Raw genomic sequence first — 16403 nt, 5'->3', positions numbered from 1 at the left:
ATACCAGGCACTGTGACAGATAGGTTAAACTTTTATTACGCTCCTACCTTCTTTTCCTATAGCCCTTAGTGTTGTGCTTATAGCAGTTTTACCTGCTTTTTCATTTGTTCTCTCCAGAGCTGCTTATTCTCCACAAGTGTCAATCCTGGCAGATTGTGGGTATCTTGAGGGAAAGGAAAGTTACTTTATCTGTAACTGGTGACTAAATTACCTGTTTCTCTGAAGATATTATCCTGACAGGATTATCATTCACCCTCAGACTTTGGGGTTTATCTTTATGTACAGAGAATCAGCATTTACACCTTGTATCTTATTTTTGTTGAGGCCCATTTTTGGGCCATGATTAAACTGGTTTATCATTTGGGAGCTTCACCTCCAGAACTGACAGGAATGTCTGGGAGCCAGCATTAACACATGGCAGGTGGTGGGACATGCTGGCTGAGGGGAGAATGGCCCTCACTTTATCCCACCACTGCTGCCCTCAGAGGATCAAAGTTCTGTAAGAACTGAGAGAGTTCGGCTGGTCTCACACTAAGGAATCAGAAGTCAGAATCTTGATGGAGTTATATTTTCAGAATTACAAGTAAGTGATTGTCCCTTTTGGCAGAAGATACATCAACCATCAGAACAACTCAATCCTGATCTAGGAAAAACACTGATGCCATTCTACAGATTTATTCTCTTCTGCTCTGGTCACTCATTGGCTCATTTCAGTCATGCTCAAGAGGGATTTGCTTGATCTTTCCTCCTTCAGCTACAGACTGCATTACAGCCATTACAAACACCCGGGCTACGTCTACACTGGAGAGCTTACAGCCGCGCAGCTGTACCAATGCAGCTGCACCGCTGTAAGATCTCCTGTGTAGCTGCTCTATGCTGACGGGAGAGAGCTGTCCCACTGACATAATTAATCCACCCCCAATGGGCAGCAGTAGCTATGTTGGCGGTAGTAGTGCTGTGCACTCTACCACTTATGCTGGTGTAACTTATGTTGCGCAGGGGATGGAATATTCACATCCCTGAGCGACATGAGTTCTGCTGACATAAATGGTAGTGTAGACATAGCCCCAGTGTCAAACTTTTACATCTGTCATTGATTGTTACCCAGTGCCATCTATTTTAAGAATGTGGTTTTGAGTGCATGCAAACTTCTCTCTTCTCTTACCATAACAAGGCACATAAGAAGGAGATTTGGGGGTGCTGTGGAAGTAACGGTGGATAATGCAGGAAATTTTTAGGAGATTTGAGGAATGGATTTCACTCACTCCACATATTGATAAAGGCTTACCATATTCCTACTCAAAACCAGAAACCACAAGGCGAGATGCTGTTTTTAAACATTAATGCATCTTTAGAGAGTAATCACTGGTGTTTGATGGCTTGTGCTAGCTCTTTGTTGAAATTAGCCTTGAAATTAGCCTAGTTTTTTGTTTGACTTTTTGACATTTTCTTTCTCTTCTTTATATTTTCTATGACACCATTACAGAATATAGAAATAAATAATAATAAATTAATAATTAATACCTAGCCCTTGTATAGCGCTTTTCATCAGTAGTTCTGAAAGTGCTGTACAAAGGAGGTCAGTATCATTATCCCCATTTTACAGATGGGGAAGCTTCTTTGTTATATAAGAAAGAAACAATATTCATCTTGGTTTTCTTGTCATTACTGGATAAAAGAAAGGTTATTTCTTTAGTAAAAAAAGAGAGGGATCTAAATGATAAACACTGTAAAATGCTTGTCTTCCCAGATGTCTTCAGGATAGTGTGAGCTAAAAGCAAATGCTTGTCTAACTTAAGGACAGCTTTTGGCAACCTTTGAGCAATCTCTTCTGTGATGTCAGAAGCTTTTAGAACAGGGAAGAGAGGTACAGTGATCTAGTGCTTAGAGCAGTGGACTGGAAATCAGGACTTGGTTCTATAGCTAACTCTACTACTGAACCACTCTGTGAACCAATTTGTGTCTCAGTTTTCCTACCTGGAAAATAATGGGTGTAATAATCTTGCCAAACTAATAGTTGTTTTTGAGGCTTTTTTAAAGGGCACCATCCAAGTGCCAAATATTATATTAATAATCTGCCAATTTTTGTAAAGTGAAGCTTCTTGGAAGCACAACTGTCGAAAAGAAGGAGTTTTTATCAGCTGTTGAAGCAATGTGTTTATTGAAGTGATCTATGAACCAAATGGACTTGCACTTGCACTTCCAGGCCTGAATTTGGCAGCATATCTACAACCAGTGTTGGAAGTCAGCTGTCAAACAATTCTCCTCTCATGTCAGGAAGGGAGGAGGTGTTTCTTCTTGAATTACTAGCAGATCCCCCAGAATTCCAACACTGACTGCGTGTCTTCAAGTGGAAACAATGGAGACAAATCAATAGAGAGGGAGGTCATAAAGGGAGAATGTCATTATGAATAACATTGTACAATTTTATTATTGCGCTTCTATCCAAACTTCACCTGCCCACTTGTTTGTTTGAGATGCATTAATGGATGCATCAATGCAAAATTGTATAGCGGAATTCGCAAATACTTCTGCAAAGATGAAGAGGTCATAATTTGCCTGAATCTGAATGTGTTACCCCAAATTTGACTTAGCACTGCAAGCAAAGCAATGCTAAGATGGATAGATTAGACTCAGAGCCAAATCCTGTCCTCAGATCTTCATGCCTCATTTTGACTGAAATCAGTGGAATCCAACATTCTCCGACATCAGAGGGCAGAATTCAGTTCTTCATATTCTTTTGGTAATTCTTGAGAACAACCTACATTTTAAAAACCGAATAATCATTTTTGTGCCTAAATTCTTGGGTGCCCAATTTGAAGCAGCTTTAAGAGACCTGATTTTCAGAAGACACTTTCTATTGAAGGGGCTCAAGTTGAGCAGCAAAAATGTGAGACATCAAAATCAGTGGTCACTTTTGAAACCATAGACGCTTTCTAGTCTTAAATATCTATTTTGTAAGCAAATATTATTCCTCCTGACTTAGTTAGAGCCCCATTACCAGAGACTTGAAATTAGACTAGTTTTTTGTTTGACTTTTTGACATTTTCTTTCTCTTCTTTATATTTTCTATGACACCACAACAGAATATAGAAATAAATAATAATAAATTAATAATTAATACCTACTCCTTGTATAGCGCTTTTCATCAGTGGTTCTGAAAGTGCTGTACAAAGGAGGTCAGTATCATTATCCCCATTTTACAGAAAGGGAAGCTGAGATACAGGGAGTTGAAGTATCTTGTCTAAGGTCCCCCAGCAGGCCAGAGCAGAGCCAGGAATAGAACTCAGGTCTTCTGAGTCCCAGTCCAGGACATCTTTCCACCTTCTACAAACTGGGACCAATATTACTACCAATAGGAATGTTTTTTTTAATTTCAGCTTGGTAGGCTTGATGTTCCACATATCATTACAGGTGTGAAACTTTCCATTCCCAGGAAAATAATATTTAAAAATGAACAAATATGTTTGTAAAGTGGGGTTTGGGAGAAGTACCACTCTCCAGCTATATCACTCATTGGCTGTGTGAGGTTGATCAAATCTCTCCACTATGTGCCTCAGTTTCTTTGCCTGCAACATGAAGATCAAGATACTTGCAACAAGGGTGTTGTGTGACCTAAGGCAGGTCACATCACCTTTCTGTGTCTCTGTTTCCCCTTCCATTCATTTCTGTCTTGTTTGTTCCGTAAGCTCTTTCAGGCAGGGACTGTTTGTCACTACGTATATGTGCAGCATTTAGCACAATGGGATCCTGGTCTCAGTTGGGGCCTCTAGAAACTACTGTGCTTTTGAGATCTGTGGATGAAAATCATCATATAAGAACTGGGTAATAATAATAATAAAATTAATAATAACAACAACAAGCTGTTTGCAAAGTGCTTTGGGATCATTGGATGACAGACTATTTTTGATAATCACAAGGAACTATTATGATTGTACAACCTAAACCCTGAGAAGGAAACGGCCAAATCCAGTCACAGTTGTGATGCTCTGCTCCACCAGAGGACCATGGCTTGGATGATCTCCCAGGTCTTTACATGAAAGGTGTTTATTTACTAGGGCCTGTGGGGTTTTCTTACAGCACAGCCACTGAGCTGCAGGCAGGCACGGAAGTCCCATGATACCTTGACCAGCTTTCATTTCCACCCACACAGTTTCCATCCCAACACATACATACAGAGATCCAGACAGACACACACCCCTATCATCTGTGCTTGCTAGTGAAATATGTTATCCACAAACAAAGGAACAAAGATCTGCCTTAAAAAAAAGGGGAGGGGTAGGGTTGGAGGAGTAATTGCTCTTACAGTCAGTTGTGATTTCGTAGGGGGAGTTGAGGCGTGCATCTCCGCAGGGTGAAGTGCTCACATACAGATGGAACAGAATGTTTTCTTTCAGCCTGTAGCCTCCCTCTTTTAATCGCACGAAGACTGATCGCTCCCAGTCCTCTCGCCGTTTGCTATGATCACAAAAGAAGTTCCGGGTCATTTGTTACATTCCAAATCAGAAACATTTCTGCTTTCTCAGTGGTGGTTTTGTTTCTCTTTGTATCCTTTGGGGGTTTTGTTTGTTTGTTTTATTAGCACCTTTCATCATATTTTGGCTAGTGTCAATGGTAGAAAAATAATAAGCTACTCTAAGTAAATGAGGTGCTCAAAAGGTCCAGGAACTGTTGATGTGTTTCTTGGCTTGCTTAGCTGGAATTTATTCGAATGATAGAGGGGATCTGGATGTGCAAATACAGTACATAAATCTCATTGGTACTGATGGGACTTATGTGCACATATCAAAGGAGAACAGCTCCCTTAGGTTTAACAAATTATCCCTATTCATCACAGCCCCTAAGCATGTGCTCAGATCCCATTGAAATTCAAGGTGACTTAAGCACATGCTTAAATGCTTTGCAGAATTGAGGTCATATCGCAGTGCCCTGAATTTATGAACAGAAATCCTGAAAAGAAAATAACAGATTTCAAAAAGAAAAGGAGTACTTGTGGCACCTTAGAGACTAACAAATTTATCTGAGCATAAGCTTTCGTGAGCTACAGCTCACTTCATCGGATGAAGCTTATGCTCAAATAAATTTGTTAGTCTCTAAGGCGCCACAAGTACTCCTTTTCTTTTTGCGAATACAGACTAACACAGCAGCTATTCTGAAACCTAACAGATTTCAAACATCCAAAAATGGGCTTCTGTTTTCCTTCCTATTCATCCATAGCCAAGTGTAAATCCTAAAGGAATGCCGCCCCCTCCCCCTACCCCCTCCATAACTGACCTCTGATTCTTGACTGACAGTGGCTCTCTTGTCTGTTTTGAAATCTTTGGGAATCACAAGTTACCTGGTGAAATGAAGATAGAACCTGGGCCCTGTGCACCAAAAACACAGACGTCTACTACTTTAGCTAAAATACTAATTCTTGTCTGAAGTGCTGTTGTAGCTGTGTTGGTGGTCCCAGGATATGAGAGGGACAAAGTAGGTGAGGTGATATCTTTTATTGGACAAACTTCAGTTGGTAGAAGGTACAAGCTTTTTGAGCTACACAGAGCACTTCAGACACTGCTTCCTTTCCCAGACCTAAGAGCTCTGTGTAGCTTGAAAGCTTATACCTTCCAGCAACAGAAGTTGGTCCAATAAGAGATATCACCTCACCTACCTTGTCTCTCTTACAAAACTAATTCAGTTAGAAGATAAGAGCTTACTACTGCTACTGCCTAAGTGGCTCTGCAGCTAGAAGGGGACACATTGCACTTAGCCAACCTGTCACCCTAGCAAAGGTTGCTAGAGAAGGCAAATTCCTTTCACTAATGTTGTTTAAAACAAGAGCAGGTTTCATGGCTGCTCTCTTGTGCAGCATCCCAGGTGATTTCCCTTTGGATTGTTTGAAGGCAGTGATGATTTTTTTGACAGACAGTAGGATCACACACCTTTTAGTGATGAGGATTATAATTTTTAAGGTGATAACGTGATTAGTGTAGCTGAGAAATGACAAGCCGCTCACACTGTGATCACACCTCTGCCCTCAGATACACCCAGTGAAGTCAATGAGTAGTATGTGTGCGTATCTGAGACCAGAACCGGGTCTGTATGTGGAAGGTTCTCCTACATGGAACAGGATTTCTGCCCATCTAATCTGAAATGTGAGCAATCCTTTTGCGCAGGCTAGTTCTGCTGCTCTGCCTACGCTTGGTGTAACTGGGATGCTTTTTTTCCAAGATGGGAACAGGCTTGCTCCTTGCGGGGCCTGCTTGTTTTTTTCCCAGTGCAATCTGTGCGCCATTAGAGGTATTTGGCTGTCACTCTTCCATGGATTGGTTGTTTTGTCGGTTTTTGAGGCTATGATGCGTTTTCTGTCAGGCAAAATTTACAGGCACATTAGCCTGCCTGTAGGAAAAGTGAGCCATAAGGTTTCCTGAGAAGAGACTGCCACATGTAGCTCTCTTGTTTTTCTTCCTGCTTTGACGGAATTTTCCCAATCACAGTAATTATATTATTGCCCTGATAGAAATCTCTGAAATAATAAAATACCTGTAAGACCTGCTGCTTGGACTTCAGAGCAATCACTGTTGCCTTTAAATAATTCACTACAAAATCAGCTGGGAGACTGCAGAGCAGGGCAGTCTTAGTGCCTGCTATTATTATGTAAAACTCTGGGGGGGGGATGGGAGGGGGAGAAAGCTTGTGCGACTTAGGAACAGTTGCTAGGTAGGGTGGTAGGTATGTTGGAATAGTCCTTTACTGGGCTGGATTAAGGGAGTTCATAGTAATCATCACCCACCCTGTTCTATTATTTTTCACTGATTAACCCTATTCCTCTTCCACTCCCTGAGTATCAAGGAATATCTATGGCTAATGGGAGATAAATAGCTTCTTTAAAAATAGTCAGCAGAGCTAGAGGGCAGTGCAGCCTCGGTCTTGTTCCAGGATTCTGAAAGCATTATTATCTCCAGGCTCCTAACCAGCCTGTGGGGTGGTATTTCTAGGGTTGATTTTGAATTCAGATCCCTCCCTGCATAGCAGTTGAGCATCTCTAATACTGAGACAGCCACGATTCTCTTTTTAATGAGAACTGGGGGCAGCATGGCTTGGTGGATTCCCTGGGCACCATGTATACTTGTGCTGGATCCAGGTGCAGGGTTATCCTTGTGCTCTCAGAGTGCTAGGACGAGGGGATTCCAGAGCCAAAAGTGATGCTCATAAGAACGGGACAGTGGGAGAACGGTATACCGTGTCAAATGCACTTCTTCTCCCAGAGCCATTGGGCCAGATTCCCCATTACCTAGCCCCTCACATAGTCATTTACACCTGTGTAATGTGAATGCACAGAGGGTTTAAAATATTACTAAGTCAGAATGTGGTTTACACCTACTTTGCACAGGCACAGATAACTACACAGTGAAGAATGAAGTCTATTGTATTGGCACAAGCATCATGACTTCAGAATCTGCTATCAGTATACCCGTTCCAATGCAGGCAGTGGCTAAAAGGCAGAATCTATTCCTATGCATTTGGCTATTATGCACTCTCTTTCTTTCATGTCTGGTATTTGGGATGTGAAGGAAGGCTGTAGGTGAGCAGAATTGGTAACAGCAAAATAGCAGAAGTTGGGAATTTCGACACACAGGAAGGGCTTCCTATTTTCAGTGTATAGGCCCTGATTCGAAAGAATGTGCTTAACCCTAAACATGTGCTTAAGCCTTTCCTTATTCAGCAGGACACAAGCATATGCTTAAAGCTGACTTCAAAGGGATTTAAGCATGTGCTTAAGGTTAAGCACATGTTAAGTGCTTTGCTGAATCAGGTTCTTACTCTCTGAAAAAATTACAGGAGTTATTTTGGGCAAACAATGCTTGTAAAATGCAGGTAAGGGAAGTCTGTAGACCAATTACAGTACTATAAATGTGTATGGTCTCCCACAGGTACCTTAATAGCAGGCTTAACAGAAAAGCAGTCAAGTCCATTAAGAGACCATTGGGATGAAAACAAGGTATGAGTTAAATTTATGGCGAAGTGGCTGGTTTTATTGCAGCTAATTTCATTTGATTGGATGAAAATTACTACATGCTTCATCATGTATAAGCTAAAGTGTGGTTTGGATAAAGGTTGCAATCTGATTGGTTGGAAATGCATAAGCTCCCAGTGCAGCTTATCTCCCTGGGAACTGCAAAGCCTCTTTACTAGCAAGATCACTATGCCATACCAATATGTTCAATAGGCAGATAATAGTTTTATTAAGGGTGACCTGTAAAGAATGAAAATAGAGAGCCTGATTCTCCTTCTCACAAACCAGTGTAAAGCAGAAGTAACTCCACTGAAGTCAATGCAGTTCACTGGTATAAAACAGTTTTGGTAGCCTTTCTTCATTCTTTATGATGTATAAAGAAGGCCCCCAAAAAGTTTTTTTTGTTGTTGCTTTTTATTTTTACATTGGAAAAGTCTGGTCTTTTCATAGACATCTAGAGAATTAGTGGGATTGTGACTGTCACAAATAAAATAAAATAAATCTGAGCAGCCAAGAATTTTTGTAACATCTATTTAATTCAAACTTCTGACAAACTTTGAGAGAAAAGTTCTGCTTGTGAAACATTCAACACACCTATCTCTTCACTTGAGAAATGAGAAAGCTCCCAGTCCAGGCCTCTAATCATCAAAAACCTCACCACCAACAAAAAACAACAAACAGGGAATTGGCATTTCTAATGTCAAAAACAAGAAGAATTAAAAATATGCATTTGTAATTTAAATTATTTTTATAATTTTGTAGTTGTATCAAATACAGAAGATAGCAGAATGTCCTTGTTCACTTATCTAGTCCTCCTCCATCCCTATTGTTGCTTCCTCATGCATCCCTGTTCCTGCTTTTTTGAAGCCCATCTACAGACTATTAGACAAAAGTCTGAGTCTGCAAAGAACTTAAGCATGTGTTTAAGTCCCATTGAAGTCAGTGGAGTTATGTCAATTTACTTCTCCTAAGGATCAGATCCCATTATTAAGAAAACAGAGTATTGTTAAAAACTCATAAAATAAATTCACCGAGGTGAAATCCAGCCCTCACAGACCAAATTGAGTGGCTGGGCTGCGTGGGGGACAGACAGATGATGAAGACTGTAGAGTAGCCACCAAAGCACTAGTGTGTCCTTTCCATAGGGAAGGAGGGGAGCATTTATGCAGTAGAGAATCATCTGTCTTGTCCCTAATCTGCCCATGCATTGGGGTGCAGGGAATCATTCTGGGACTGAGCTCTGCACATGGCATATAGACCCTCTGTATGTCCCCCCCAAACCTCTGCCCTAAGCTGTGCAATGGAATCACATTGGGTTTGTCTGCCAGGAGAGCCTCCACACCAGTAGAAGATGGAGCAAAATTTAGTCCAAAGTGTAGAAGTTGTTACAAAAACCCACTTAGCATTTCACTTGAACATCCACAGTTTCTTGACGTGTGACAAAGCTCCTGATGATGGCTTGGCATTTCCATAGTATAGCAGTGAACATTTGGCATGAAGAGTATGTAACAAGGTTATATATATTCACATTATTCTTACATATAAAAGGATTATTTGATTTATACATGGATAGCAAGGGAGCGGAACCTGACTCTACAATATTTTCAGCTCTGTGTTTCAGAGGGTGTTGGGGTTTCACCATTTTTGTTGGGATTTTTTATGTGCGTACAGGTCAGGGGAGCAGCGGTTTTGGTTCTTTCCTGAACAGAAACATTTGCAGAAGTCGCCATAAGCAGAATTTGTATTGCACTGAGAATTCGCTTTACAAAAAAAATGTTACATCAATCAAAATAACATAATATAACTGAATGTATTATGAAGCTGGATCAATACAATAGCTTAAAATATGGTGGTAGCACTTATAAGCCAAGAGAGACGGGTACAGCTTTCAATATAAAGCAAGTAGTGGGGTTGCTAACTGCTGAAAACATAATAATTTAATGTAAACTTGAAATGAAAACAATAAAGAGTGAAGGAGAGAGAATGCTAGCTGTGATTAAACCCCTCAAGTGTCTTGTCTGTCTCCCCAGAGCCCAGATTTAGGATTCTAGGAACTACCAAAATCCAAAAGAATCTGTCCAGAGAAAAGATCTGGAGAAAGTAAAGTCTTAAGCAGGGGTGGGCAAACTTTTTGGCCCAAGGGCCACATCTGGGAACAGAAATGTATGGCAGGCCATGAATGCTCACAAAATTGGGGATGGGGTGCAGGCTCTGGGGTGGGGCCAGAAAAAAGGAGTTCAGGCTCTGGCTGGGGGTGCAGGCTCTGGGGTGGGTCTGGGGATGAGGAGTTTGGGGTCTGGACTGGGACCAAGGGGTTTGGAGGATGGGAGGGGGATCAGGGCTGGGGCAGGGGGTTGGGATGCGGGAAGGGGTGCAGGCTCCAGCTGGGGGTGTGGGCTCTGGGGTGGGGCTGAGGGGTTTGGGATGCAGGAGGATACTCCAGGCTGGGATCGAGGGGTTCGGAGGGCAGGAGGGGGATCAGGGCAAGGGGTTGGGATGTGGGGAAAGGCTCAGGGGTGCAGGCTCCGAGTGGTGCTTACCTCAAGAGGCTCCTGGAAGCAGCGGCATGTCCCTTCTCTGGCTTCTACGCGGAGACATGGCCAGGTGGCTCTGCACACTGCCCCATCTGCAGGCACTGCCCTGGCAGCTCCCATTGGTGTGCCGGAGGGGGCCATTGGAGAGGGGCCATTGGAGCACGTAGGAGCCAGAGGGGAGCCATGCTGCTGCTTCCAAGAGCTGCGTGGAGCGGCTCCCGACCCTGCTCCCCAGCAGGAGCTCGAGGGCTGGCTTAAAACGGCTAGTGGGCCACATCCGGCCCGCAGCCCGTAGTTTGCCCACCCCTGGTCTTAAGGATCAGCTCAGAAAGGGTGATTCATGCACCCGGGGCAGTGTAGAAGAGATAGACAAGGATGCCATCAAGGCTGAGGCTGGTATTGTTGTGGCAGCAGAAGGGGAACTTGTTAAGAGACAGAAATGGATAATTAATGACTATAAAAATGAATAATCTAAGAAACAATGACAAGGGCAAGGCTGAAGACACTAGCAACAAAGAGGCACCCACATCAGAATAATTTCCAGTAACTATGCCTGCTATGACATTTTTAACAAAACAAAGAAGGAGCAATAATATCTAGTTCTTTCATAGCAGGTCTGCTATATTGTTAACAGGCAGTGGTTCTCTAGCAAGCCAACAAATGTGTTAATGATCAGTGTAGTTCAAGTGTGTGTGTGTGTGTGTGTGTGTGTGTGTGTGTGTGTGTGAGAGAGAGAGAGAGAGAGAGAGAGAGATGTAAATCACTTTCCTGAGGTAACTCAGGTTCAGCAAGGAAGGAAAATGCCTGTAATAAGAATCTCTGACCAGCGAGGGTTATTATTAGGTCTGTGGTTAAAGAATTTGCAGAAAATCATCAGACTTCATAAAACTTGACTTTATGATTCATATCTAATAGCTGCTGAAGGAAAATCAGCTGGAATGAAAGAGCTCATAACCCAAAACAATAGACTATCTAACTCTGCTTTCCTTGGCAGAGTATATTGGCCACTCATCAGCCAAAGACTCATAAACAATGATGTATCGTCAGGCATCTAGAGGACAGATCTGTTCCACAGAAGCCTATATAATATTTCCCAGGCATCAACAAAATTCAGTTTACCTTAGGTGTAGCTCCAGCTGAGAGAAAAGGAAATGAACAAATGCTCTCCTTGCCAGAATTTCTGCATGGCAGTCGTTGACCACATGCCCTTGATCGTTAATGTATTCTCCATTTATACATTTGGTACCCGATGACAGCACAATAACCTGAGCCTGCCTGGTGTCCAAGCCTGCAGAAAGGAAAACAAAAGAGTTGTAACTTGCCTCAGGGTTAGCGAGACATCGTAATTGTTAAAGTTCTTGCAGCCCCCATTTTGATGTGGCAGCTGAGACAGCCCTAATGGGATGCTGATGAAAATGATTATATGGCTTTTGGAATATGCAGTACCCTCACATCTCAGCGCTATTAGAATAATACAGGCTCTATTTCAGTCTGCACTGCTAATTCCTGGATAAAAGCTTGCCACAAAGTTTACTTGTTAAATCAATAACTACATCATAGAAAAGCACATGCTGTAAGTAGGTAATAAAGATCTCCCGCAGTGCTGATAAATGGCCAGGGTTTTATGAGCTGCTGAAGACATTTTCTGATGGGAACACACACTCCCTATAATGTTAGCTTTCATCACTAGTGTACTGGAAGTGCTAAATAAAATGCAAGTAACACTTCTGGAGCTTCTCTTCTTTAAAAATCTCAGAGAACAAAGAGATCCTACTTTCTGTCTGGTTTCCTTCCCCACCCTCACATGTACCTCTACATCAGTGCTTCCTATACTGAGGCCCACAGGGTTCTGAAATGTAGTCTCTGCTCAGACTTAGATGGAACGTTGCTGGTTCGGACCTACAGTCTCCATGGGCTCCTCTCAATATTAAAGGGAAGGGCAGCTGTGGTTGCTCCTTTTTTATTCAAAATAGCCACAACCTGTAGATCTATGGGGTGAAATCCTGGCCCAATTGAAGTTGATGGCAAAACTCTTGTTGACTTCAATGGAGCCAGATTTCACCCCTAAAATGTTCATTCAGCTGAATGAACAACATTTTAGGGGTGAAACCTGGCTCCACTAAAGTCAACAGGAGTTTTGTTCTCCAGGACAGGAGTGTTGTTCTTCAGTACAGCCCCGGGAGAACAGTTTAAAAATGCATTGTAATAAAACCCACTTAAGTGATTGCAGAGCACTTTACAGAACATGCCCATTTTTGATTGATAGAGAAAACAAACCAACAAACAAATCTACCCCTGACGAATGTGTTCTGGTCAAATGAGATACCATCAAGGCTTGATCAAGTATCCCAAGAACTTTAATCCACGTTTTACAGCTGTAAACAGTTATTATATACACACACACGGCACAGCAATTCTAAACGTTAAGATTTAACAGAGTTGTGATTAAGACAGGGAGCCTCGGGTCAGATATATCCATGCTGTGAATGGAAACAGTTTTACCGCAGGCCAAGTGCTTCTGTCTTTGAAACACTTTGCTGGAGAATGCATACTGTTCTGTATGCACATTTGCCTTGTTCTCCTTTTTGTGACCTTCTTTAGGTGTGATAAGCTTTGAGATTCATCTTATATAGTCAGCTACTTAGTTGTATGCTGAAATCTATTGAGCAGTGAAACAAACAAGAAATTGCAATGATTTTCTGGATTAGAAGCATGCTGCTTAGGGACATGTTCTCCCATAAGATCCCTGGGTTGGATATGAGATAAGCAGCAGTAAATTGCAGATAAGATAAAAGGGGAAGGATTGTTTTGTGGTTAAAGCAGAGGAATGGGACTCAGGAGATGACCTGGGTTGTAGTTTTGGCTCTGCCACAGACTTCCTGTGTAAACTTGACTTCTCTGTTGCTCAGTTTCCCAGTTCGTAAAATGGCAAAACTACTTCCCAAGCGCCAAAGGGTGTTGTGAAGCTTAACTCACTGTGGTTTCTAAAGCACTTTGTGATCCTCAGATGGAAGGTGCTATAGGCAGTAACTGCAAAGTGCACATCATTGTGGAAGTTGATTTATCTGTGTTGTGATTATCAATTAATATTATTATTGTAGTTTCGAGCCTAATGACAATGTGTTTGGAAATATAAGAGACAATTTTTTCACAAGCTAAAAGAGAGACACACAAGGGAGATGCTGGAAAATGCAGTGAAGAGAAAGAATGAACAAATATTTGTGTTTGTTTTTATTGTTATTATGGATAAAAAATTGATATGGAGATGTGGCTTCCATGCTACAAAAAGGGATATTTGCAGTCTGTGCATTACAACTTCTTTGACCTCAACTCTCCAAATCGGGACACTAATGTCACAGTTAAGAAAGATAGGAATTGCTGTATAGTTTCAGACCCATGGTCCATCTAGCCCATTGTTCTGTCTCTGACTGTATCCAGGCAGTTTCCTTGAAATTCATGTCTGCTCCTAACCACTCTTGTGCCCATGGAGCTCTATCTCTGCTCCCTTTTAGGGCAATGCTATCAGCTGCTTTTCTTGCTTTCTCCTGGCTTTCTGCTTCCTTTCACCTTCTGAAACACACAGCTCCACCAATCAATGCCCCAGTCCCTGTGTTTGCAATCCATCTCAGGGAACCTTTATATTCTTCCTTCTTCTTGCTCAGGCCTTCCCATGCAATCCAGTGCCTTGGGCAGGGGCTTCTGTTCTTTTAGCTACCTTACTCCATAAAGGAGTTCAACTGCTTCTTCCATTTAATCTGAATGAAAGGTGACCGGTGTGTCCATCATCTTCTATGAGGTCTCTGATGAACATAGATCAGAGACACGCTTGCTGGCCACCACCAACACCCTCCTGCATAACAATATCAGGGCCACTATTGATATTAAGGAACCTTTTCCCCCTTGGGTGAATTAGATACTGCTCCCCAGTCTCCACAGATATGGACACACTTGTCCACTCGGTGTGGTGATATGCCTTTACAGAGCCACATATATGCCAGTGTTGCTGTCACAAAGTAAACAAATATTAAGTATCACAAGTATCAAGGACATCAAGATGACTGTGGACCCTTCTTAGAGGAGTTGGCTTCCAAGTTCCCACAAAATTGGCCTTGTGCATTGTTAGAGATGTAGTGATCTTCCAACATGTCTTATTCCCAATTAGTGGAAATAGTACCCATGCTCCTCCTGTATGTTGCAGCACCAAGACATCCAGAAACACAGATGTACATGAGTTATGCATTAGCACTGAAATAGCCACATGTCAGTGAGGAGTCAAAAGGGTATAGCGCTCTGTGACCAATGTATTGCTGCTGAACACCACGTGTGAGGGAACCCGGCATAATGAAAAATACTTTTGACAATATGACAGGTGTCTGATGCATTCAGGAGCATGTATGCAAATGAATCCTTCTCTTGCATGCTTTATTATGTATATGTATAGAATCAGAAAGTCATTCCCTTGATATAACTTTCCATGAACACAAGATGAATTTATTTGCAACCCAGCCCCTTGGTGATCACACTTATATTCTAATGGAGGAAAGACTTGCCACATTGTTATTCTGTGTAGTATTTTCAGCTGCTGAACCTAAATTTTTGGGGCCAATGATTGAGACTGGAGAGATCCTTCTGTATAGTTTAACCAATATTTGTTGATTTTGCAGGACAGTTAGCTTGAGCCTTCTACCTCAAATTGTTAGTAAACAATCAACATTAATTATTAATTGTTATTTACCACCTCTGTATTTGTTCTCGCTTAAATAATACTTGGCATTTCTATAGCAACTTCTACCTGATAATCTCAAGGTACTTTCTAAATGTTCATTAATCTAACCTCCAAACATGCAGCAGAACAAAGGGATGTTATTATCCCCATTTTACATATAGGAAAAAGGAAGCACTGACTGTGGTGGAATCCTCGGCTAGCACAGATCTGGCATCACTGGCTATTTGCCACCACCCCCTGATGGCAGCAGTACAGAGAATGGGCGAGGATTGAAAAGAGGCGGAGCTGATGTGTGGCACAATCTGATGATCCCATACTGGTGTAATAGCTCTTTAGGGTTCCCTTAGAGCAGGCGTTCTCAAACTTCATTGCACCAGGACCCCTTTCTGACAACAACAATTGCTACACGATCCCAGCAGGGGGGACTGAAGCCTGAATCCGCCTGAGCCCCATCACCCTGGGCAGGGGGGCCAAAGCTGAAACCCAAGGGCTTCAGCCCCAGGCAGGGGACCTGTAACCTGAGCCCCATCACCCAGGGCTGAAGCCCTGGGGCTTTGGCTTTGGGCTTTGGCTTCGGCCCTGGGTGGTGGGACTCGGGCTTTGGCCCTGAACCCCAGCAAGTCTAAGCCAGCCCTGGTGACCCTATTAAAATGGAGTCGTGACTCACTTTGGGGTCCTGACCCACAGATTGATAACTGCTGCCTTAGAGGGTAGCTTCAGGCTCTACTATGCCCCTCCCCCATTAACTCTTATGAATGGTTGTGGAAAACCAACCAAAAGGCGTCTCAAATATTTTCATCATGAATCTGTGATATTTATTCAGATGAATGTTCCACAAACATTTTCATTAGCATTATTTCTACAGCTCTGCTTTGTGCGAGATGCACACACAGAGCTCTCTGGACAGGGAGGTATACCTCTTGAAAAGAATCCACATCGTTGCTGACTGGAACCAAGCAAAGAGAACATCCTTCACTGAAAATCAAACATGTACACTTTTAGCTGTTGTACACCTAAACCAGGTCCAGATTAAAGCTGCCAACCATTGCTAACCCTATAGTCAGATCATTTGAAAAATAAGAAGAAACGAACTTCTATATTATGACTTTGACTCCTGACCCATCAACTGTCAGAGTTCTTCAAG

The 16403-nt window shown here is 42.3% G+C and overlaps 1 protein-coding gene across 2 annotated transcripts in view; it reads right to left on the bottom strand.

Moving 5' to 3' along the window:
* Positions 1-16403, bottom strand: part of ADARB2 (adenosine deaminase RNA specific B2 (inactive)) — a 427219-nt gene that overhangs the window by 47990 nt on the left and 362826 nt on the right. For both annotated transcript variants that reach the window (XM_007054124.3, XM_037891015.2), the window contains 2 exons: positions 11653-11821; positions 4307-4458 (listed from right to left, as the gene is read on the bottom strand). In XM_007054124.3, the coding sequence (XP_007054186.2) occupies positions 4307-4458; positions 11653-11821 (321 nt within the window). The remainder of the gene's footprint in view (positions 1-4306; positions 4459-11652; positions 11822-16403) is intronic.

Source organism: Chelonia mydas, chromosome 2 (genome assembly GCF_015237465.2).
Source record: "Chelonia mydas isolate rCheMyd1 chromosome 2, rCheMyd1.pri.v2, whole genome shotgun sequence".
In the NCBI taxonomy this organism is placed as follows: Eukaryota; Metazoa; Chordata; order Testudines; family Cheloniidae; genus Chelonia; species Chelonia mydas.
The sequence above is the reverse complement of the archived record's forward strand: the minus strand, read 5'-3'. Positions and strand labels throughout refer to the sequence as shown.